Source organism: Phacochoerus africanus, chromosome 12 (genome assembly GCF_016906955.1).
Source record: "Phacochoerus africanus isolate WHEZ1 chromosome 12, ROS_Pafr_v1, whole genome shotgun sequence".
In the NCBI taxonomy this organism is placed as follows: Eukaryota; Metazoa; Chordata; class Mammalia; order Artiodactyla; family Suidae; genus Phacochoerus; species Phacochoerus africanus.
In genome coordinates, this window is record NC_062555.1 from 65,533,798 (window position 1) to 65,551,455 (window position 17,658).

The 17,658-nt window shown below is 42.1% G+C and overlaps 2 protein-coding genes across 4 annotated transcripts in view; one reads left to right on the forward strand and one right to left on the reverse strand.

Moving 5' to 3' along the window:
- USP6NL (USP6 N-terminal like) overlaps window positions 1-17,658 on the forward strand; it is a 201,261-nt gene that overhangs the window by 44,391 nt on the left and 139,212 nt on the right. Inside the window, exon 1 of one of the 3 annotated variants that reach the window (XM_047755324.1) lies at window positions 5,858-5,902. The exons of the other annotated variants lie outside the window; for them this stretch is intronic. The gene's annotated coding sequence lies outside the window, so the exon portion shown is untranslated. Of the gene's footprint in view, window positions 1-5,857; window positions 5,903-17,658 lie in introns of those variants that run through there. 3 annotated transcript variants of the gene reach the window in all.
- On the reverse strand, window positions 5,151-6,143 carry LOC125112873 (uncharacterized). Its single transcript, XM_047755327.1, is given in 3 exon segments — window positions 5,151-5,848; window positions 5,850-5,966; window positions 5,968-6,143. Coding segments are annotated over 3 exon segments (696 nt in total). The 5' UTR covers window positions 6,012-6,143; the 3' UTR covers window positions 5,151-5,313.

A 17,658-nucleotide genomic window follows, 5' to 3' on the forward strand; every position in this document is an offset into this window, starting at 1 on the left:
CCACAACGGGAACTCTGGAGGGCCATCTCTGAAAACTAGCTCCTCCCCAGCTTATGTTGATTTCTGTGCACAGTAGTTTAAAGGGGAATTCAAAAAATCATATACACAGTGGCAAAAGTTTGGTCACCCGTCAATGGGGACAAAAATGACTTGAAATTGTACTTTAGTTTTTTTCACTGTTTGTAGTACTTATTTAGCACAACTCTGCTTGATGAGACAAACAAAAAGAAAACGGCAGGAATGACATCTAAGTGGTGGTCAAAAGGAGAGGTGATGTATGGAAACTCTTAGGTCGAGGAGACAGAAGAAAGTTTCTAAAGCTGGAACAACTTAGGGAGATACTTTTCAAACGAGGTGGCATCATTACAGGTGCCTGGCAAATCATGATAACCATTCTGGTATGTAATCAGGAGCAGGGTGGCTTGTGAACAAAACAGCAGAGGAGATAATGAGAGGCAGTCTTTGTAGTTGAAAACCAGTCATTGCTGCCTTTTTTTTCCCTTTGGGTCACAGACCCTTTTGAGCATACGAGAAAAGTTAGGACAATTTTTTGCCCAGGAAAAAAATGTATTTTTTAATTGAAGCATAGGTGATGTACAGTATTACATAGAAAAACAGTGTATGCTTATATACCTTTGTTCCTTCATCCTTTCCTCCCTTTCTTCCTTCCCCCTTCCCTCCTTCCCTTCCTTCATTCCTTCTACAATTATTTATAGAGGGCTGATTCTCTACCAGACACTGATCTGGACCAAGGGATAAAATAGAGAAGAAGACAGATCTATTCCCCAGTCTCATGGCATGTCCACTGTTAAGACAGAAAAAAATCAAGTACACCAATAAACCAAGAAGACAACCCCAGAGAGTGAGAAGTAACAAACTCTCTACCCAACATCTTGCATACAATTTTATGGGATTCACAGCCCTGCCACGGACTCTTCTTCTTTACTTTGCAATCAATACCTTTAAAACCAAAGGATATTGCACAACAAAGGAAACCCAAAAGAAAACAAAAAGACAACTTACAGAATGGGAGAAAATAGTTTCAAATGATGCAACCGACAAGGGCTTAATCTCTAGAATATATAAACAACTTATACAACCCAGCAGCAAAAAAACTAATCAATCAATGGAAAAATGGGCAAAAGACCTGAATAGACATTTCTCCAAAGAAGATATACAGATGGCCAACAAACACATGAAAAAATGCTCAACATTGCTGGTTATAAGAGAAATGCAAATCAAAACTACCATGAGATATCACCTCACACCAGTCAGAATGGCCATCATTAATAAATTCACAAATATCAAGTGCTGGAGGGGCTGTGGAGAAAAGGGAACCCTCTTCCACTGTTGGTGGGAATGTAAACTGGTACAGCCACTATGGAGAACAGTTTGGAGATACCTTAGAAATCTATACATAGAACTTCTATATGACCCCGCAATCCCACTCTTGGGCATCTATCCAGACAAAACTCTACTTAAAAGAGACACGTGCACCCGCATGTTCATTGCAGCACTATTCACAATAGCCAAGACATGGAAACAACCCAAATGTCCATCAACAGAGGATTGGATTTGGAAGATGTGGTATATATACACAATGGAATACTACTCAGCCATAAAAAAGAATGACATCATGCCATTTGCAGCAACATGGATGGAGCTAGAGAACCTCATACTGAGTGAAATGAGCCAGAAAGACAAAGACAAATACCATATGATATCACTTATAACTGGAATCTAATATCCAGCACAAATGAACATCTCCTCAGAAAAGAAAATCATGGACTTGGAGAAGAGACTTGTGGCTGCCTGATGGGAGGGGGAGGGTGTGGGAGGGATTGGGAGTTTGGGCTTATTAGACACAACAGACACAACTTAGAATAGATTTACAAGGAGATCCTGCTGAATAGCATTGAGAACTTTGTCTAGATACTCATGTTGCAACAGAAGAAAGGCTGGGGGAAAAATGTAATTGTAATGTATACATGTAAGGATAACCTGACCCCCTTGCTGTACAGTGGGAAAAAAAAAAATTAAAAAAAAAAAAACAAAAAAAACCAAAGGATAACTTTTCAATACAAGCAGTGTGGATGTGGTTGTTGATCATCCATTGCTTTTTCACGTATCCTGGGAACACAGATGTCGACTGCCCCCATTACAACTCATTAGTGAGTTGTTTTAAATAACGAAGAACAATTATACGCAGCAGCAGCATTGGAGCAGACTTTCCTAACCCAGAGAACACGGGCTCCTTATGAAGTTTCAGAAAGTGCTGCTACTGATGAGTATGAAAATGTGCCCTGAAAGGTTTTGCACAGCTTTACGAGAAAAAATTGCCCCCACTAGGGAGCTATTTGCTTACCCTTATTTAAAAAAATTAAATGGATCCAATAGCCATGGGTTCACATTTCCGATTCTCAATTTATAGGCGACTCTAGGAACCTACCCTTTCATCCATTTTCTGAAGATGAGAGTGAAAGATGTATGATTTGCTTTGGAGTTTTTTTTTTTTTTTCCCTTCTGTATTCTATGTTCTTATGTTCTCACCACAAATGGTACTTCTGGCCTTAGTTATTACAGCATTCTGTGGGGAGTTAAACATGTACTTTTACCTTTGGCAACATTGTTTTTTCCACTGGCATAATGTATAACTTTTGCAGAAATGAAATGCAAATATCCATCTATCTTATTCCATCATAACACATGAGACATGGTTCTAAACCTTTGTTACTTGTGAAATATTTTAATTGGTAACACAAACTGCTACTCCATGTCTTTTCACTTATGCGTGCTTTAGGGATATCAAGCTTTTATGCTTTATTCAGTTAAAGGGTATTTTATTTTATTTTTGCTTTTTAGGGCTACACCTGCAGCACATGGAGGTTCCCAAGCTAGTGGCTGAATCAGATCCAAGGCCATGCAGGATCTGAACCATGTCTGTGACCTACACCACAGCTCATGGCAATGCCAGATATTTAACCTACTGAGCGAGGCCAGAGGTCGAACCAGCATCCTCATGGTTACTAGTTGGGTTTGCTACTACTGAGCCACAACAGGAAATCCTAAAGGGTATTTCAATATTTGGCATTTCATTGGAATGAATATAAAATGGAATATAATCTAAATATAATTATTTAGGGGGTGGTAAATGGGCTTGTGGGTCAAATCCACTTATTTCCATAATACATTTTTAGTAGAATACTCATTCTTTTACCTATTTTCTATGGCTGTTCTCATGTTCATATCTTTCCCTTTTGAGAAAAAGTTTGCCCATCCTTGATTTAGAGGAAAAATGATTCTATGTTTCCTTGCTAATCACTGACATAAATTCTCTATGTTTATCATATGCCATCGGTAAATGAATTTGTGTGCCTATTGTGTGTCAAGTACTACACTGGGGATATAAAGACAAAAATTCATGTTTATAGTTTAACAATAGCTCCAAGATGGACACTAATAAAAAAATATTATGGTAAGCCCCTAAAATTATACCTAAGAACAAATCCAGGTTTTATATTGAGGTGACACAATTCACTGGTGACACTTTGACTTGGGGGAAAAACTGTGGGTTTTTCTGAACTTTAATCATGCTATTATTGTGGTATAAAATTGAGTCAACGGTGCTCATAATTGGTCCAAAGTATTCAAAAAATTACCCATATAATTTATGGAAAAACATATCTGAAATTTCCACTTGTTTTGCCAAACAAGCCTGGAGTTGAGGCTATTCATCCAAAATCCCATTAACTGGTGATTCCCGGTTCTTGTTTTTGATGTTTGTGAGGATGTCCCTTGAGTAACAGCTCTTGCATATCTCTGTAGTCCCCAAGGCTTCCTGAAATGATGAGAGCTCAACCACAAACACGGTGATTTATTTCAATGAGCATTGACCGAGGGCCTATCATATGCAAAGTAGTCTGTGGTCCAGGGTTGGGGGGCTACAAAGCTGTATGATAGGGGCGTCTACTTTCAGATATTCAGAATATCCCGATCTGGGTGATTGCTAGTCAGAACTTTTGGAGAAGTGTTTGGGTATTGAAAAAGCTACTCCTGTCCTGCCAACTCCTGATCTGTTTTTACCCCAATTCACATAGCAAACTCTTTATGCCACTTGGGGATCAGGATCATTGAAATAAACACTAGTCTTCACAAATCTGGTTTAAATGTATGAAAGAAGACCCAAAGGGAAGTATACATTTGTATTTTCTTTTTTTTTTCCCCCTTTATTTCTGTCTTTTGAGGGCCGTACCTGCAGCATATGGAGGTTCCCAGGCTAGTGGTAGAAGCGGAGCTGTGGCTGCCGGCCTTCACTATAGCAAAGAGGGATCCAAGCCACATCTGTGACCTACACCACAGCTCATGGCAACACTGGATCCTTAACCCACTCAGCGAGGCCAGGGTTTGAACCCGGGTCCTCATGGATCCTAGTCGGGTTTGTTACCATTGAGCCACAATGGGAACTCCCATTTGTATTTTCTTAAAGAGTGTACAAACAAAATCACAATACTTCTCAGTTGGAACAAGCCTTCCTTAGAGACCATTTGAGACCTATCCTTACGTACAGTTCTCAAAGTTTGCATCCTTTGGAGAAGCTCACGACCTTGCCTCCTGCTCTCACCCCTCCTCTTCCATAGTGCACACAGCACCCAGCTTCTTGGTGTCAGTTTTCATCGGCTGGAAAAGAGAGATAATAGCAACCTGCAGAGTTGCCAGCTTTAGTAATTCTAGTTCCTGGAATCAAGGACAGGAAGCTTTTTAGTATTTGCACACCCTAACTTTGCTAGCTTCTACCGAATAAATCATTTAACTGTCAGCTAATTATACAGTGTTGGAAAGTTTACATCATTCATCTTTTTATGGAACCACTTGATGGACGATTCTGGAGATGAAAACTCTTGACAATTTCCAGGATATAAAAAAGGAAAGCTGACCTAGAGAACGATGGGACAAAAGATGAACATTTGAGAAGTTTCAGGCAGCAATGGAATCTTACACAGTAGCCTACTTAAAGTGCTGCTGATTTGAACACTTAGATTAAGTTCCTGGAAAATGACAGAAATCTGACTTTTTCCCAGAAGCAGTGCCATTTTATTGAACAAATGATTATTTTACAGTTACTAAAGTAAGTAACAACTCTATGAGGCAGATAGTATTATTATGCCACTTTACAGATGAAAAACTGAGACACAGAGAAAACTAAACAGACTACCCCAGGTCTGACAGCTGGTGGGTAGTTGAGCCACAAACACGAGGCAATCTGGCTGCAGAGACCATGCTCCTGGCACCGCTCTGTCGACCTCAACCCTGGTCTCAGCCATCCCTCGACCTGTCAATTGACACCTGCTGAAGCCTGTCGTTTTCGTGCAATGCCTCGAAGCCCGGCTCTGGGTCCCCGCTCCGAAGTTCCGCCCGGGCCCTCCCTCCCTTCCTCCTTCCCTCGGCGTCGCGGGGTCCCGGGCGCCGTTTCTGGCCGCGCATCCCGGGAGCTGCGCCCGCCCCCGGCAGCCCTGGCGGCGCGCCCCCGCGGCCGGCGAGAACGCGGGAGCAGCGCGCACGTGCCGCCGGGAAGGGGCCGCTCGGGCCGCGCCAAGATGGCGGCCGCCGCGGCCGCAGCGGCGACGGTTGGCGGCGGCCCGTGAGGCGGGCGGGGCTGGCGGCGCGGAGGCGGGGTCCCGGGCGAGCCGCCCTGGGAGGCGGGGGCCGTTTCCATAGCGGCGGCAGGAGGTGTCGCGCCGGGGAACTTCCTGGTTCCCGGGCTCGGCTTCGCCGGGATCCTCTTGGAAGGGAAACAATGGGGCGGAGGGCACTGCGGTAGCCGCCGCCGCCGCGCCGGGACCTGCTCGGCCCCCGGGACGCCCCTGCCCCCGCCTGCAGCCTCCGCCGACGGGACTGTCCGGAGGTAAGTTGGTTCTCCCCTCTCCCACCGCAGGTAGCCGGCGGCGGGGGGCTCGGCGGGTTTCCTCCGGGCTGGGGCTCGGAGTTGGCTCCGGGGAGCCGGACGCCGCCATTCCCGGCCCCGGGGGAGGTGGACGGAGCGGCGCTCCCCGCCCCCGCCCCGAGGGGGCCGGCTCCGGAAACGCGCCCTCGCCCGCTGCCCCTGGAACCCGGACCCATGGGGTCTGCGCGCGTGGCTGTGGGGCGGCGGGCGCTGGGAGGGGGCGCCGGGGGAGAGCGGGGGGGGTCCGCGGGGACGGTGCGGGAGGGGGACTCGGGGAAGGGCCGGGGTCGGCGGCATCGGGGGCGGGGAGACCTGCTGCCTCCCCTCCCCCGCGAGTAAGTTTCGGTCCCCGGGAGACGTGTCTCCCTTGCAAGTTTCAGTTGCGTCCTCCAGAGTCCAAGTGGGCAGGACCGAGGCAAACTTCGTTCTTTTAAATTATTGCCTTCCTGCCGCGGAACTCCGTTTCGACTAAGCGAGGGGAGGATGGGGTGAATGAGGGCTTTGGAGAGCCGGGAAATCTGTGCGCCTTTGCAAAGTTTGCAGAATAGTTTGAGGCTTACAGCTGTGTGTTGGTGCGGCAGTTCTGATGCGGGAGAATGGTTACTCGCAGGTATTTATTTGAATGTCGGGAATTGCGAGGCGCCTATGAATTGAAGACTAAAATCTAGCCGCTTCACTCCTCCCCTCTCCTTCATTTTAATCCATAGATGCGTTTTAGTCAGTAGACTTGAGCGTAAGTTAAATAAGTCTCTTATGGGACTGAGAAAGAGTTTCGAATTGGGGCAGTACCAGTCATTGGAAATAACGTGACACATAGGGAAAAAGTGGGGACACGACCTTAAGTATTTTGCTTGCTGGAAGAAACTGATTTCAATCCTGTATTAATCCATGAATAGAAGTAAATTTTTGGGAGAGATACTTAGTATTTTGTAGCACGGGGAAGTTGGAGAAAACTTGAGAGCTCACCCCGGCCGACACCCTCATATGTTGAATCTGTGGGACGTTCTCTTACAGGGAAGTTAGGGTACTTTTTTCTTTTGTGAAGTCATCTTAGTAAGAATCAAATTAGCCAGGACCAAATGAACAGTGGTTTATTTGCTTTTATTTTTCATTCTATCAGACCCTAAAATTAAAAATATTTCAGAGTTTGCTGGGCTTTTTTAAAAATAAAGTTTGTAAACATAGTCTAGTTTATTACTTAAAATGGGTACTGATCTTATGTTAGAGTGGGATGGTAACAATTGAAATATGTCAAAATAGAAAAAAGTTGGGGTTCCCATTGTGGCTCAGCGGAAACAAATCTGACTAGTATCCTTGAGGACAAAGGTTTGATCCCTCACCTTGTGCGGTGGGTTAAGGATCTGGTGTTGCTGTGAGCTGTGGTCCCAGTGGAGGCTTGGATCTGACGTTGCTGTGGTGTAGGGCAGCAGCTGTAGCTCCGATTCGACCCCTAGCCAGGGAACCTCCATATGCTTCAGGTACAGCCCTAAAAAGCAAAAAAAGAAAAGAAAAAAAGTTACACTTTTGAACAAAGCTGTAAATTCACTTTTAAAGGAAAACCAGTCCTTACAGGTACAGGTGTTCTGAGTTAACAGACATTCCTTTGCTGATTACATATTGAAAGAATTAGTTGTTGCAAAGACACTCAAAGACACATAAACTGAGGCTCTTGGTGTTGATGCCTCCTCAGCTGTTTTCAGCTAGCCTGAGTCTCTGATGAGCTTGTATCTGTTAAGGGTAGTCCATTACCAGTTACAACGTTACCGTTTTGACATGAAATAGCTGTCATTGGTTAAACAAGCCAGTAAGTAGAAGTGTTGGCTTGGCTTTGGCACTGTCTATTAATTGGCTGGTCATTCTTGGGAACCAGGATAACTTCCTGAAACGGCAGATCCAGTCTGGGCCTCCAGGGCCAAGCCATCTCTGCACTGGTCAGGCTTTGACCCCATGTAGGCATCTATCTCCAGTTACTCTGTGTGTGTGTGTGTGTGTTTGTGTTTAGGGCCACACCTGTGGCATATGGAGGTTTCAGGCTAGGGGTGGAATTGGAGCGACAGCTGCTGGCCTACACCACAGCCACAGCAGTGCCAGATCTGAGCCATGTCTGTGACCTATACCACAGCTCACGGCAATGCTGGATCCTTAACCCACTGAATGAGGCCAGGGATCAAACCCAAAACCTTTTGGTTCCCAGTCAGATTCGTTTCCGCTGCACCACAACGGGAACTCCAAGTAATTGTTATATTTTTGTAGCTGGTGAAGATGGGTGAAAAGGAGGCCAGTAAATTAAGCTAGTGGCAAGCTGAAAATGAAATTACTTGGGTTGAAAACTGCAAGGCGGACTTCCTGTCTTGGCTCAGCAGAAGTGAATTTGACTAGTATCCATGAGGACTCAGGTTCGATCCCTGGCTTCACTCAGTGGGTTAAGGATCTGGAGTTGCTTTGAGCTGTGGTGTAGGTCACAGATGCGGCTCAGATTTGGTGTTGGTGTGTAGGCCAGCGTCTACAGCTCGGATTTGACCTGGAAACTTCCATGTGCTGCAGGTGCGGCCCTAAAAAGACCCCCCCCCAAAAAAAGGTACAAGGAATGTTAAGGCAGTTTGTAAGCTGATAAAAGACTTAGCCGCAATACTAAAACTTTAGGAGTTGCTCCTTCAGTTAGCAAGAAACTCACAGGTGATTCTGGCTTATGTTTTCGGTTTCACTTCAACCATCCTTGTTTTGCTTTAGTTGAAGGCATCCTTGTTTAGTATTGTTACTGACAATGCTCAGACCATCGGTTACCAGGAAAGTATAGTTTGTCCCTTCAGTGTGATATTTGAAAGGCACATTGCCTTGCTAGGAATGACTTACTTGCATTTTTTTTTCCCCCTTTAAAAAGTGTCTCAATATTCACAGTGAAAGTCAATACAAAAATAATACTCTTTTGAAAGAATCTGACTTCTGAGATCCTGCCTTGCTTGCAGTACCTGAGCATTAGAGCATGGGGTCTCTGCCATTTCTAGATTATAGCGTTTCATGCAAATAACTTGATTTTTAAAAAGCCATTTCTTTGTAAAATTGGGGTGACTCCTAATCCAGATTTGTTTGTTTATGCAACAAAAAATTTTTGAGTGCCTTCTTGTACCCACAACCTTGTGTTAGGTACATTGTTTTCGATGCCGGGGTGGGGGTGAGAATAAGTCCTTTGAAGTAAAGTACAAGGAGCTATAGACTTGTAATCAGGGAACCCAACTTGATCGGGCACGGCAGGACAAGCTGTCCTGAGGAAGTGGCTGGTGAGACCTGAAGGATGAGAAGGAGATGGTGGGTGGCCAGGGGAGGTGGGAGGGTGGGACGCTTTGAGTGTTAGTGTGAGTGTGTGTGAGCAGTCATGGGAGACGGTTGTGCAGGTTGGATCAGTGTCGTGTGATCAGTGTCCCTGCCTGGCTCCTCAGCAGCCCTGTTGTGTAGAGAAGGAGGGCTCTTGGCTCTGTGCCCTCCTCATCCAGCCAGGCGGCTGGGCCTGTGCGGAGTCTTTATAGAAAAGGAGTCAGTCTAGGTGACGCTAAGCTGGCTAGACTGGAAATGACTCTCTGTACACTTAGGTGTCTACTTTTATAACTCTGGCACCAATTACTTGTTAGTGTCTACATCTGTAAAACTGGGATTAAATGTTAAATTTTTGGCTCTAAAGAGATTATTTAATTATTCTCTGATAGAGGTACATGTTGCACCCATGTGCTGACATTGATAGTAGTGTGGAAACAGTTATAATTTTATCCTGCAATTTTTCTTCACTAAGTTAAGAAGTGAATTAACAAACATTAATGTTTTTCATGAAATAAGTGAAAATATCACTTTATCTTTTTAATATATTAATTTCGATTAGTGATGTTATATTGGTCAGTAATGGCAAATTAATATTTTATTGTGAAGTTAATACAGCATTTATAAGTCAGTTGGTTCTCTGGGCTTTTTGTTCCTGTTTCTTTTTGTTTGGTTTTTGGATGCTTTAAAGCTTATTTGTAGTGAGATAAAAGATACAGTGAAATAAAACTTCGAAAAGAAAATGCAAAAAAATGAAACATGTGGAGGTTAAAATTTATGAAGTTTAGGTATGTGAATGGGGAATAGGTATTTCTGTGTTTTGCTGATGTGTGTTATGAAAATGAATTTTTTTTTTTTTGGTCTTTTTAGTGTTGCACCCATGACATATGGAAGTTCCCAGGCAAGGGGTCGAAACAGAGCAGTACCTGCTGGCCTACACCACAGCCAAATCTGTGACCTACACCACAGCTCATGGCAGTGCTGGATCCTTAACCTGCTGACCAAGGCCAGAGATCGAACCTGCATCCTCATGGATGCTAGTCAGATTTGTTTCTGCTGAGCCATGACAGGAACTCCAATAATAACTCTTTATTGGTATTAGTGTTTAAAAATTAAGTCCGTCTCATCTATTCCATCTTTCCTTTTTCTAGATGTTTTGGATTGATTTTAAACAAATTATTCCATTTCCTCCTTTTTTGTTAGCACGGAATTATATATTCTTTTAGTGTTTGCCTGAGATACTCTAATGTTTTCTCTATCAAAGTGTAATATTGAGACTTTCATCCTTTTCCAGATAATGAAGGCCTTTAAAAACATTGAAGTCAATTCCCTTCCTTTTTTTTTAACCTATTTGTTATCATGTTTTTAAATGCATATGTGTTTTATACCCCAAAGACCTATTTCTCTTGTTTTGTGCCATTATTATTCAGTTAGTTTACTGCATTTTCTTTTCCTTTTTCCTTCTTGTCTTACCAACCTTCCATCTGGAATAATTTTCCTTCTGCCTGAAGAATACTCTTTAATACATTCTTTAGAGTGGACTTAATATTGAGTATTTTCAAACTTCTGGTTTGTCTGAGAATGTTTTTCATATCACTTTCATTCTTGAAAGATACATTTTGCTAGGTATAGAATTCTAGATTGGAAATACATACATATATTTATTAGTTCTTTGAAGAAGAGGTTATCCAGTAATATTTGTCTTTGTTTCTTTTGAGAAGTCAGCTGCAGTTTATCTTTTCTTTGCTGGTAATTTGCATCTTTGCTAGGTTATTGTTAAGGTTTCCTTTTTGTCTTTCGTAGGTGATTTCAGTTAATCTCTCTCTCCCCCTCTCCCTCTATCCCTCCTCCCCTGTACTTGTTTGTGTACATAGCGGTTACTTCTGTGACCTGATGTCTTCATCCGTCTTGGGTGTTCTCAGCTGTCGTCTCTTCAAATATTGCTTCTCCCCATTTCTCTTGCTTAATCTTTCTGGGACTTGGGTTGTCCAGTGTGAGGTCTCAACAACGCCTCTGTGTATTCACTTTTCTCCTATGTTTTCCTTTCTTTTGTTTCTATTGTGTTCTGGCCATTTTCTTCTGATCTGTCTTCCAGTTTACTTAGTCTTCATTTCAGATCTGCTCTTAAGTGTATTTTCTAGGTTCTTAATTTCAGTTACCGTATTTTTCATTGTAGAATTTCAGTTTGATTCTTTAAAAAAATCTATTATGCCACTTTTGTACTTTTAAGTTCCTTATCAAAATGTTCAAGCTTTGCACATATTTCTGTGGACAGAATAAGCACAGTAACTCTATCTGAATCCTGCACGTTTTTTCTGTGCTCTGTTATTTCTCTAAGAGTCTCATCTCTTTGCACACCTGCTTATCTTTGTGTATTAATCATTGTATTTGAAAAATTATTTGTAGAAGTTATTTTAGATTTAGATAAGGACTTTTCTGTTGTCTTTACCAGGCACTTAGGATCACCTTCATCCAAACTGAGATGGTTTAGTCTGTGTGGAGGCTGGTTTAGTTTACTTTTGTGTTATCCTTTCTTCTGGGATTCACTTGATTAAGGGCTTATTCCAAGGCAGGCGGTGGCTCTTGTGCTCTGACATGTGGTCCTCCTAGTCTGCAAGGCCGCCTAGGTGTGGTTTATCCTCTCAGGAACCTCCTTGGACTGGGCAGACATTTCCGGGGGAAAGAAGCCCCTGGGCACCATGCTCCCTATTGTGGGTTCCTCTCCTCTCTTGGACGGTGGCTGGTAGTTCCTCATGGCCTCGTTAGCTCTTTGCTTGCCCCTCTCCTCCCCCACCTTTAAAAAAATTAAGGTATAATATACATATAATAATGTACACTAATCTTAAATGTGTGCCCTGAAGAATTTGCACAAATGTGACGAAGTGCATAATCACACCCAGTTTAACATTACAGAATGTTTTGTCACCTCAGAAGGCTCTGTCACACTCCTTCCCGGTGCACGCCACCTTCCTCCCCTGCCTCAAATCACAGTTGCTCAGTTGTCTGTCACCGTAGAAGTTGTCTAGTTTTTCATCAGAATGGTGTCCTTCAATATGTATTCTCGTCTGGCTTGTTTCATTCAGTATTGGATGGTATTGCTGAGATTCAGCTCTGTGGGTACCCCTGCAGTAGTGTTTCTTTTTAAAATATTGCCCTATACTTCCTCTAGTTACTATGGCATCTGAAAAATTGCTACAGGGAATTCCCTTTGTGGTGGAGTGGAAATGAATCTGACTAGTATCTTTGAGGATGTGGGTTCAGTCCCTGGCCTTGCTCAATGGGTTTAAGGATCCGGCATTGCTGTGAGCTGTGGTGTAGGTCACAGATGTAGCTCGGGTTCCACGTTGCTGTGGATGTGATGTAGGCCAGCAGCTCTAGCTGTAGCTTGACCCCTAGCCTGGGAACTTCCATACATCACGGGTGCAGCCCTAAAAAGCAAAAAAAAAAAAAAAAAGTCAACATTTACGTACCTTACAAAAACTGTAATTTGATGCAGTGCTCCTCTCTGTTTGATTTTAAGTAGGGTGGCTAGAAGACTGGGCCTCCTGCTTTGAAGGTTTGCACCCATATGTGGGGGTGGATGACAGGACACCTAAGGTGGCCTGAGCACGTACTGGCGGCCAGTTCTCAGAGCCTGCACACAGCAGGGGAAGGAAGGGGAGAACCAGACAGGCACAATGTTACCTGTTAAGACTTGGCCTTGAAGCTGAGGCCGTTTTGTTTCCATTGCATTCTGTTCCTTGAGGCAGTTAGGAGCCTACCCAGGTTTAAAGAGGGGGAAACGGGCTCTATCTGTTGATAGGGAGAGGCAGAATTCTGGAAGAGCGAGTGAGACGAGAAATATTGCAGTGACTGTTATTGGAAAATGCAGTTTGCCATAATAGTAGCCTAGTATATGAATGTATCACAATTTATTTATTCATTCTACTTTTTTATTTCCAAAAGGCTGTTCAAATAAAGCTGCTATGAACATTCTTGGGGTTTTTTTGTTTGTTTTTTTTCTCACTTTTTAGGGCCATGCATGCAGCATATGGAGGTTCCCAGGCTAGGGGTTGAATCGGAGCTGTAGCTGCCGACCTACTCCACAGCCACAGCAGCTCAGGATCCGAGCCACGGTCTGTGACCTACACCACAGCTCACTGTGGTGCCAGATCCTTAACCCGCTGAGCGAGGCCAGGGATCGAACCCGCATCCTCATGGATTCATTAACCGCTGAGTTGGGTTTGTTAACCACTGAGGCCAGGGATCGAATCCACATCCTCATGGATTCATTAACCACCTCAGCTGGGTTCGTTTACCACTGAGGTATGATGGGAACTCCTGAACATTCCTATACTTGTATTTTGTTGAATATATGCACTCCTTTCTTTTGGAAATATCCCTAGGAATGGAGCTGTTGAGTAATAGGTAGAGAAATATTTAACTCTTGTAATTACTACCAGTTTTTCAAGTGGTTGTACCAATTTTTACCTTCTGATATTTTTAATAATTAAAAATACACACCCACCCACACCCACGCACCCACCCACCCACACACACACACACACACACATATGCTTAGCTTTTTGTCTTTAAGCAAGAAGGTTGGTGTATAACATGTGGCCTAGCTTGGTCGGAAATACTGGTCTCTTGTCTTGTCTTTTATGTAACTTTCATGAGTTTCTGATTTCCTTTCCCAGCTGGATGTGTAGTTATTGGAAAGTAAAGACTAGGTGGAATAATCTGGTTGTGAAGTAGTAGACTAATTTTCAAAGTAACAATGTAGAATAGGTCAAATCAGTACCAAGAGTAGTTACCATTAGTAGACTACATTAATTGCTGAAGAGAAGTTTGGAAATTTCTTTTCAGAAATTGCTTTCTGCAAATATTGAGCCCCATCCCTTATCAATTTATTATCATTTATTATCACGTTTTATTATCAGTTTTAATTCTAAGCTAATCACCACGCTTGCTTGGGAAATATTTTCCTTTTACAGAAACTTTTTCCTCCAGAGTTGATGCTCTGCCATCACTGAGAATTGTCAAAGGAATGTCATCTGTATGCTCCCCTTGAACCTAGGGTTACCTTTGATTAGTTCACTGTTATTAGTCATTTTGACTTGACTTTCTTCCACGAGTCCTTTGAATCTGTGTCCCCCCCCATCATAAATAACATAGATCTGTTTGTTTCAGCGCATACCTGGTTTACTGCAATAATTTATTGATTGATTCTACTTATAATACTAAGGAAGAATCTTTCTTAGTTACGCATTGAATTAAAATTAGTTTTTAGGTCGCAAGTCTTACAGTGCTAGAAAGAGAACTTAGAAATTGTTTCAACTCCTTTTTTTAATAAAAAGGCCAAAAATGGATCTGTGGTAATACATGTGCTAAATATATGATATTTAGTTTACAAAAGCATTTTTTTCCATGCACAGTCCCTTGGCAATCTTGAGTGGTAGCCAGGTTGAAAATTTTAATTTTCATTTATGGATAAAGGAACTGAGGCCCAGGGAAGTAAAGTGACTTGATCTAAAATCCTAGAGTTGGTTAACGGCAGAGCTGGAATGCTTACATCTTAGACTTGCTGTACGTTGAGTGATTTTCTTACAAGGCCAAGAATCTGCCATCAAGTTGCTGAATTACAATTTTATTGACGTCTCTGTGAATTTTCCTCTTTTCACTTCTGTACATGTACATTTTTGGCCCCTAATTTACTCATTTTAATTCAGTGTAGGGCCTTTGCATGAGTTGCAGCTGGGTATTTTAGATTCTTATAATTGATTTACAATGTTGTGTCAGTTCCTGTTGTACCACAGAGTGACTCAGTTGTACATATATATATACACACACACATTCTTTTTTTATTAAAGTGTAGTTGATTTGCAATGTTATGTCAATTTCTTCTATATAGCAGAGTGACCCAGTCATTAGTATATGTATATTATATATATATAATATATGTATATTCTTTTTCTCATTTGATGTTCCATCATGTTCTCTCACTAGTGATTGGATATAGCTCCCTGTGCTATACAGCAGAACCTCATTGCTTATCCGTTCTAAATGTAATAGTTTGTGTCTACTAACCCCCAAACTCCTAGTCCATCCCACTATACTCTTTTTTTTTTTTTTTTTTTAATATTGTTCTCCATCATGGTCTATCCCAGGAGACTGAATATAGTTCCCTGCACTGTACGGTAGGACCTCGTTGTTTATCCATTCGAGAACTGAAGCTCTTGACTCCCATCCTTCTTAGTACTTTTGTCCTGAATATGTTCTGTTAGAAACATTATGACTGGGACCTGGGTTATCCTGATTTGCTGTATGTCAAGTCCTTTGAGAAGTTTTTGCATATGGTAGAGCTGAATTAGTATTTAATGGATGGATGGATACATTCTTGGGTTTAGAATCCAACTAGATATAAATTCCTTAAAGTAGAGCCTGGGATCCTTTCTGCTTTTCTTTGAGGTTCTCATAGTGGTTGCTATAGTGTTTATATTGAGCTGTCTGGAATTTTTAACTGACTTTTTAAGTGAAGTCAGTCAGATACTATATCCTTCATTTTAGCTTTTATCTGTAGAGCTTCAGGCATTATGTGTAGTTCTGATAGGCTGTAGCAAGGGCATTAGGCAAATGGAACATATAAGCAAATTATAAGCTACTTTTGAAAAGCCCTGCCTCTCTGTAACTGAGATGGGAAAGGAAGCCCCAAGAAGGTCATTTGCTTTCCTAAATACTTAGAAGTTGACACGTTGACCCGTGTAAACAATTTGATAAGACCTTTTGGAAACCTAACTTGAATTCTACCTGTAGAAGGGGAAATCAGACCTCATTCTTATCTCGTGCTTGATTAACATACACGTGTAAACAAACCTAGGAAGCGAAAGGATTTCTCATTTTGCCTGTCTCCTTCTCTGATCATATTAGCAGGAAATACTTTGTTGACTGAGTGAATGGGATAAATAAACCCACTTTTACTCTAGCTTTGATAGGAGATTTGCTTTACTTTTCTCGAACAGGGAAGGTACTGAAAGCCATGGCAATTTAGTATTGTGTTTCAGGGGGTGTAAGTTCTGGAAATAGCATTCTTTATAGAAAGCTCAAGAATTGTGAAAGTACAGTGGTGAGACATCCATGTCAACTAATGATTTTAATGATGATTTTAATATTAACTAAAGTTATTTCTTTATCTGGCATGAGAAAACATTACTATGGAGTCTGTCCGGATATGTTTATTTGAATTAATGAACTGTGAATCTGAATTAAGCAAGGAAGGTACTAGAATTGCTAGGATTTAAGTTCTTTGGGGATGGGGTCATTGATTTGTTCTTGGCTGTATCTGCAGAGCCTGGAACTCTGCCTGGCTCATAACAGCTGCTCAGAAAATATTTATTGAATGAATAGTAAATTCGTGTATTATCTCTCTATTTTACATTTAAAAATTGAACATTAGTCATTCTACGTATCAGTTTATACCTTTGGGGAAGTACATCCATATTGGTTGAGGCATCATTTCTGGTTCCTCCTGTTGATTGTGAGAAAGTCACACAAAGTACATGGGAGAGCCTTCATTCTCTTTCTTTGAGACAGTTAAAAATGGATGCATGAGGAGTTCCCATTGTGGTGCAGCGGAAACCTATCCGACTAGGAACCATGAGGTCGAGGGTTTGATCCCTGGCCTCCCTCAGTGGGTTAAGGATCCGGCGTTTCTGTGAGCTGTGGTGTAGGTTGCAGACAAGGCTCGGATCTGGCGTTGTTGTGGCTGTGGTGTAGGCTGGCGGCTACAGCTCTGATTAGACCCCTAGCCTGGGAACCTCTATATGCCGTGGGTATGGCCCTAAAAAAAAAAAAAAAAAAAAAGACAACAGACAAAAAAAAAAAAAGGATACATGAGACTCCATTACCTGTAAATTAGCAGCAGTTCATTTAGATAGTGCCTTATTGTTGAGCATTTAGGTTGTTCATAGTTTTTTTGGTGGTTGTTACAAATCATGCTTCAGTTAAGACAATTTTCTTAAGCTTTTTCTTGGGATGGCAGTTTAACACATAGCTATTGAGCAAAACAGGACCTAGGAATTTCTACTAGAAAATGAACTTATATCATACAGCTGTGAAGGTGAGATCAGAATTTTCAGGGATCAGACAGTTGGGAGCAAACAGCACAAATGACACAGCTCTTTGGGAAGGCCAGCCGGATAACGTATCAATCTTTTCACACAAAAGCTCTCTTATATTTTATAGTGGACCTGGCTATCACCCGTATTTTTCTTTTAAAGAATAAGTGAGTCACTACAACTGTTTCTGTTTCTTAAGTACAGCTTAAAGATTATAAATGCATTTAACTCATTTTTACGTGTGATTACCTATGTCATTTTTATTTATACTCATTTCATTTCTGAATTTTGTTGGAAAATCTTTGCTTTTTC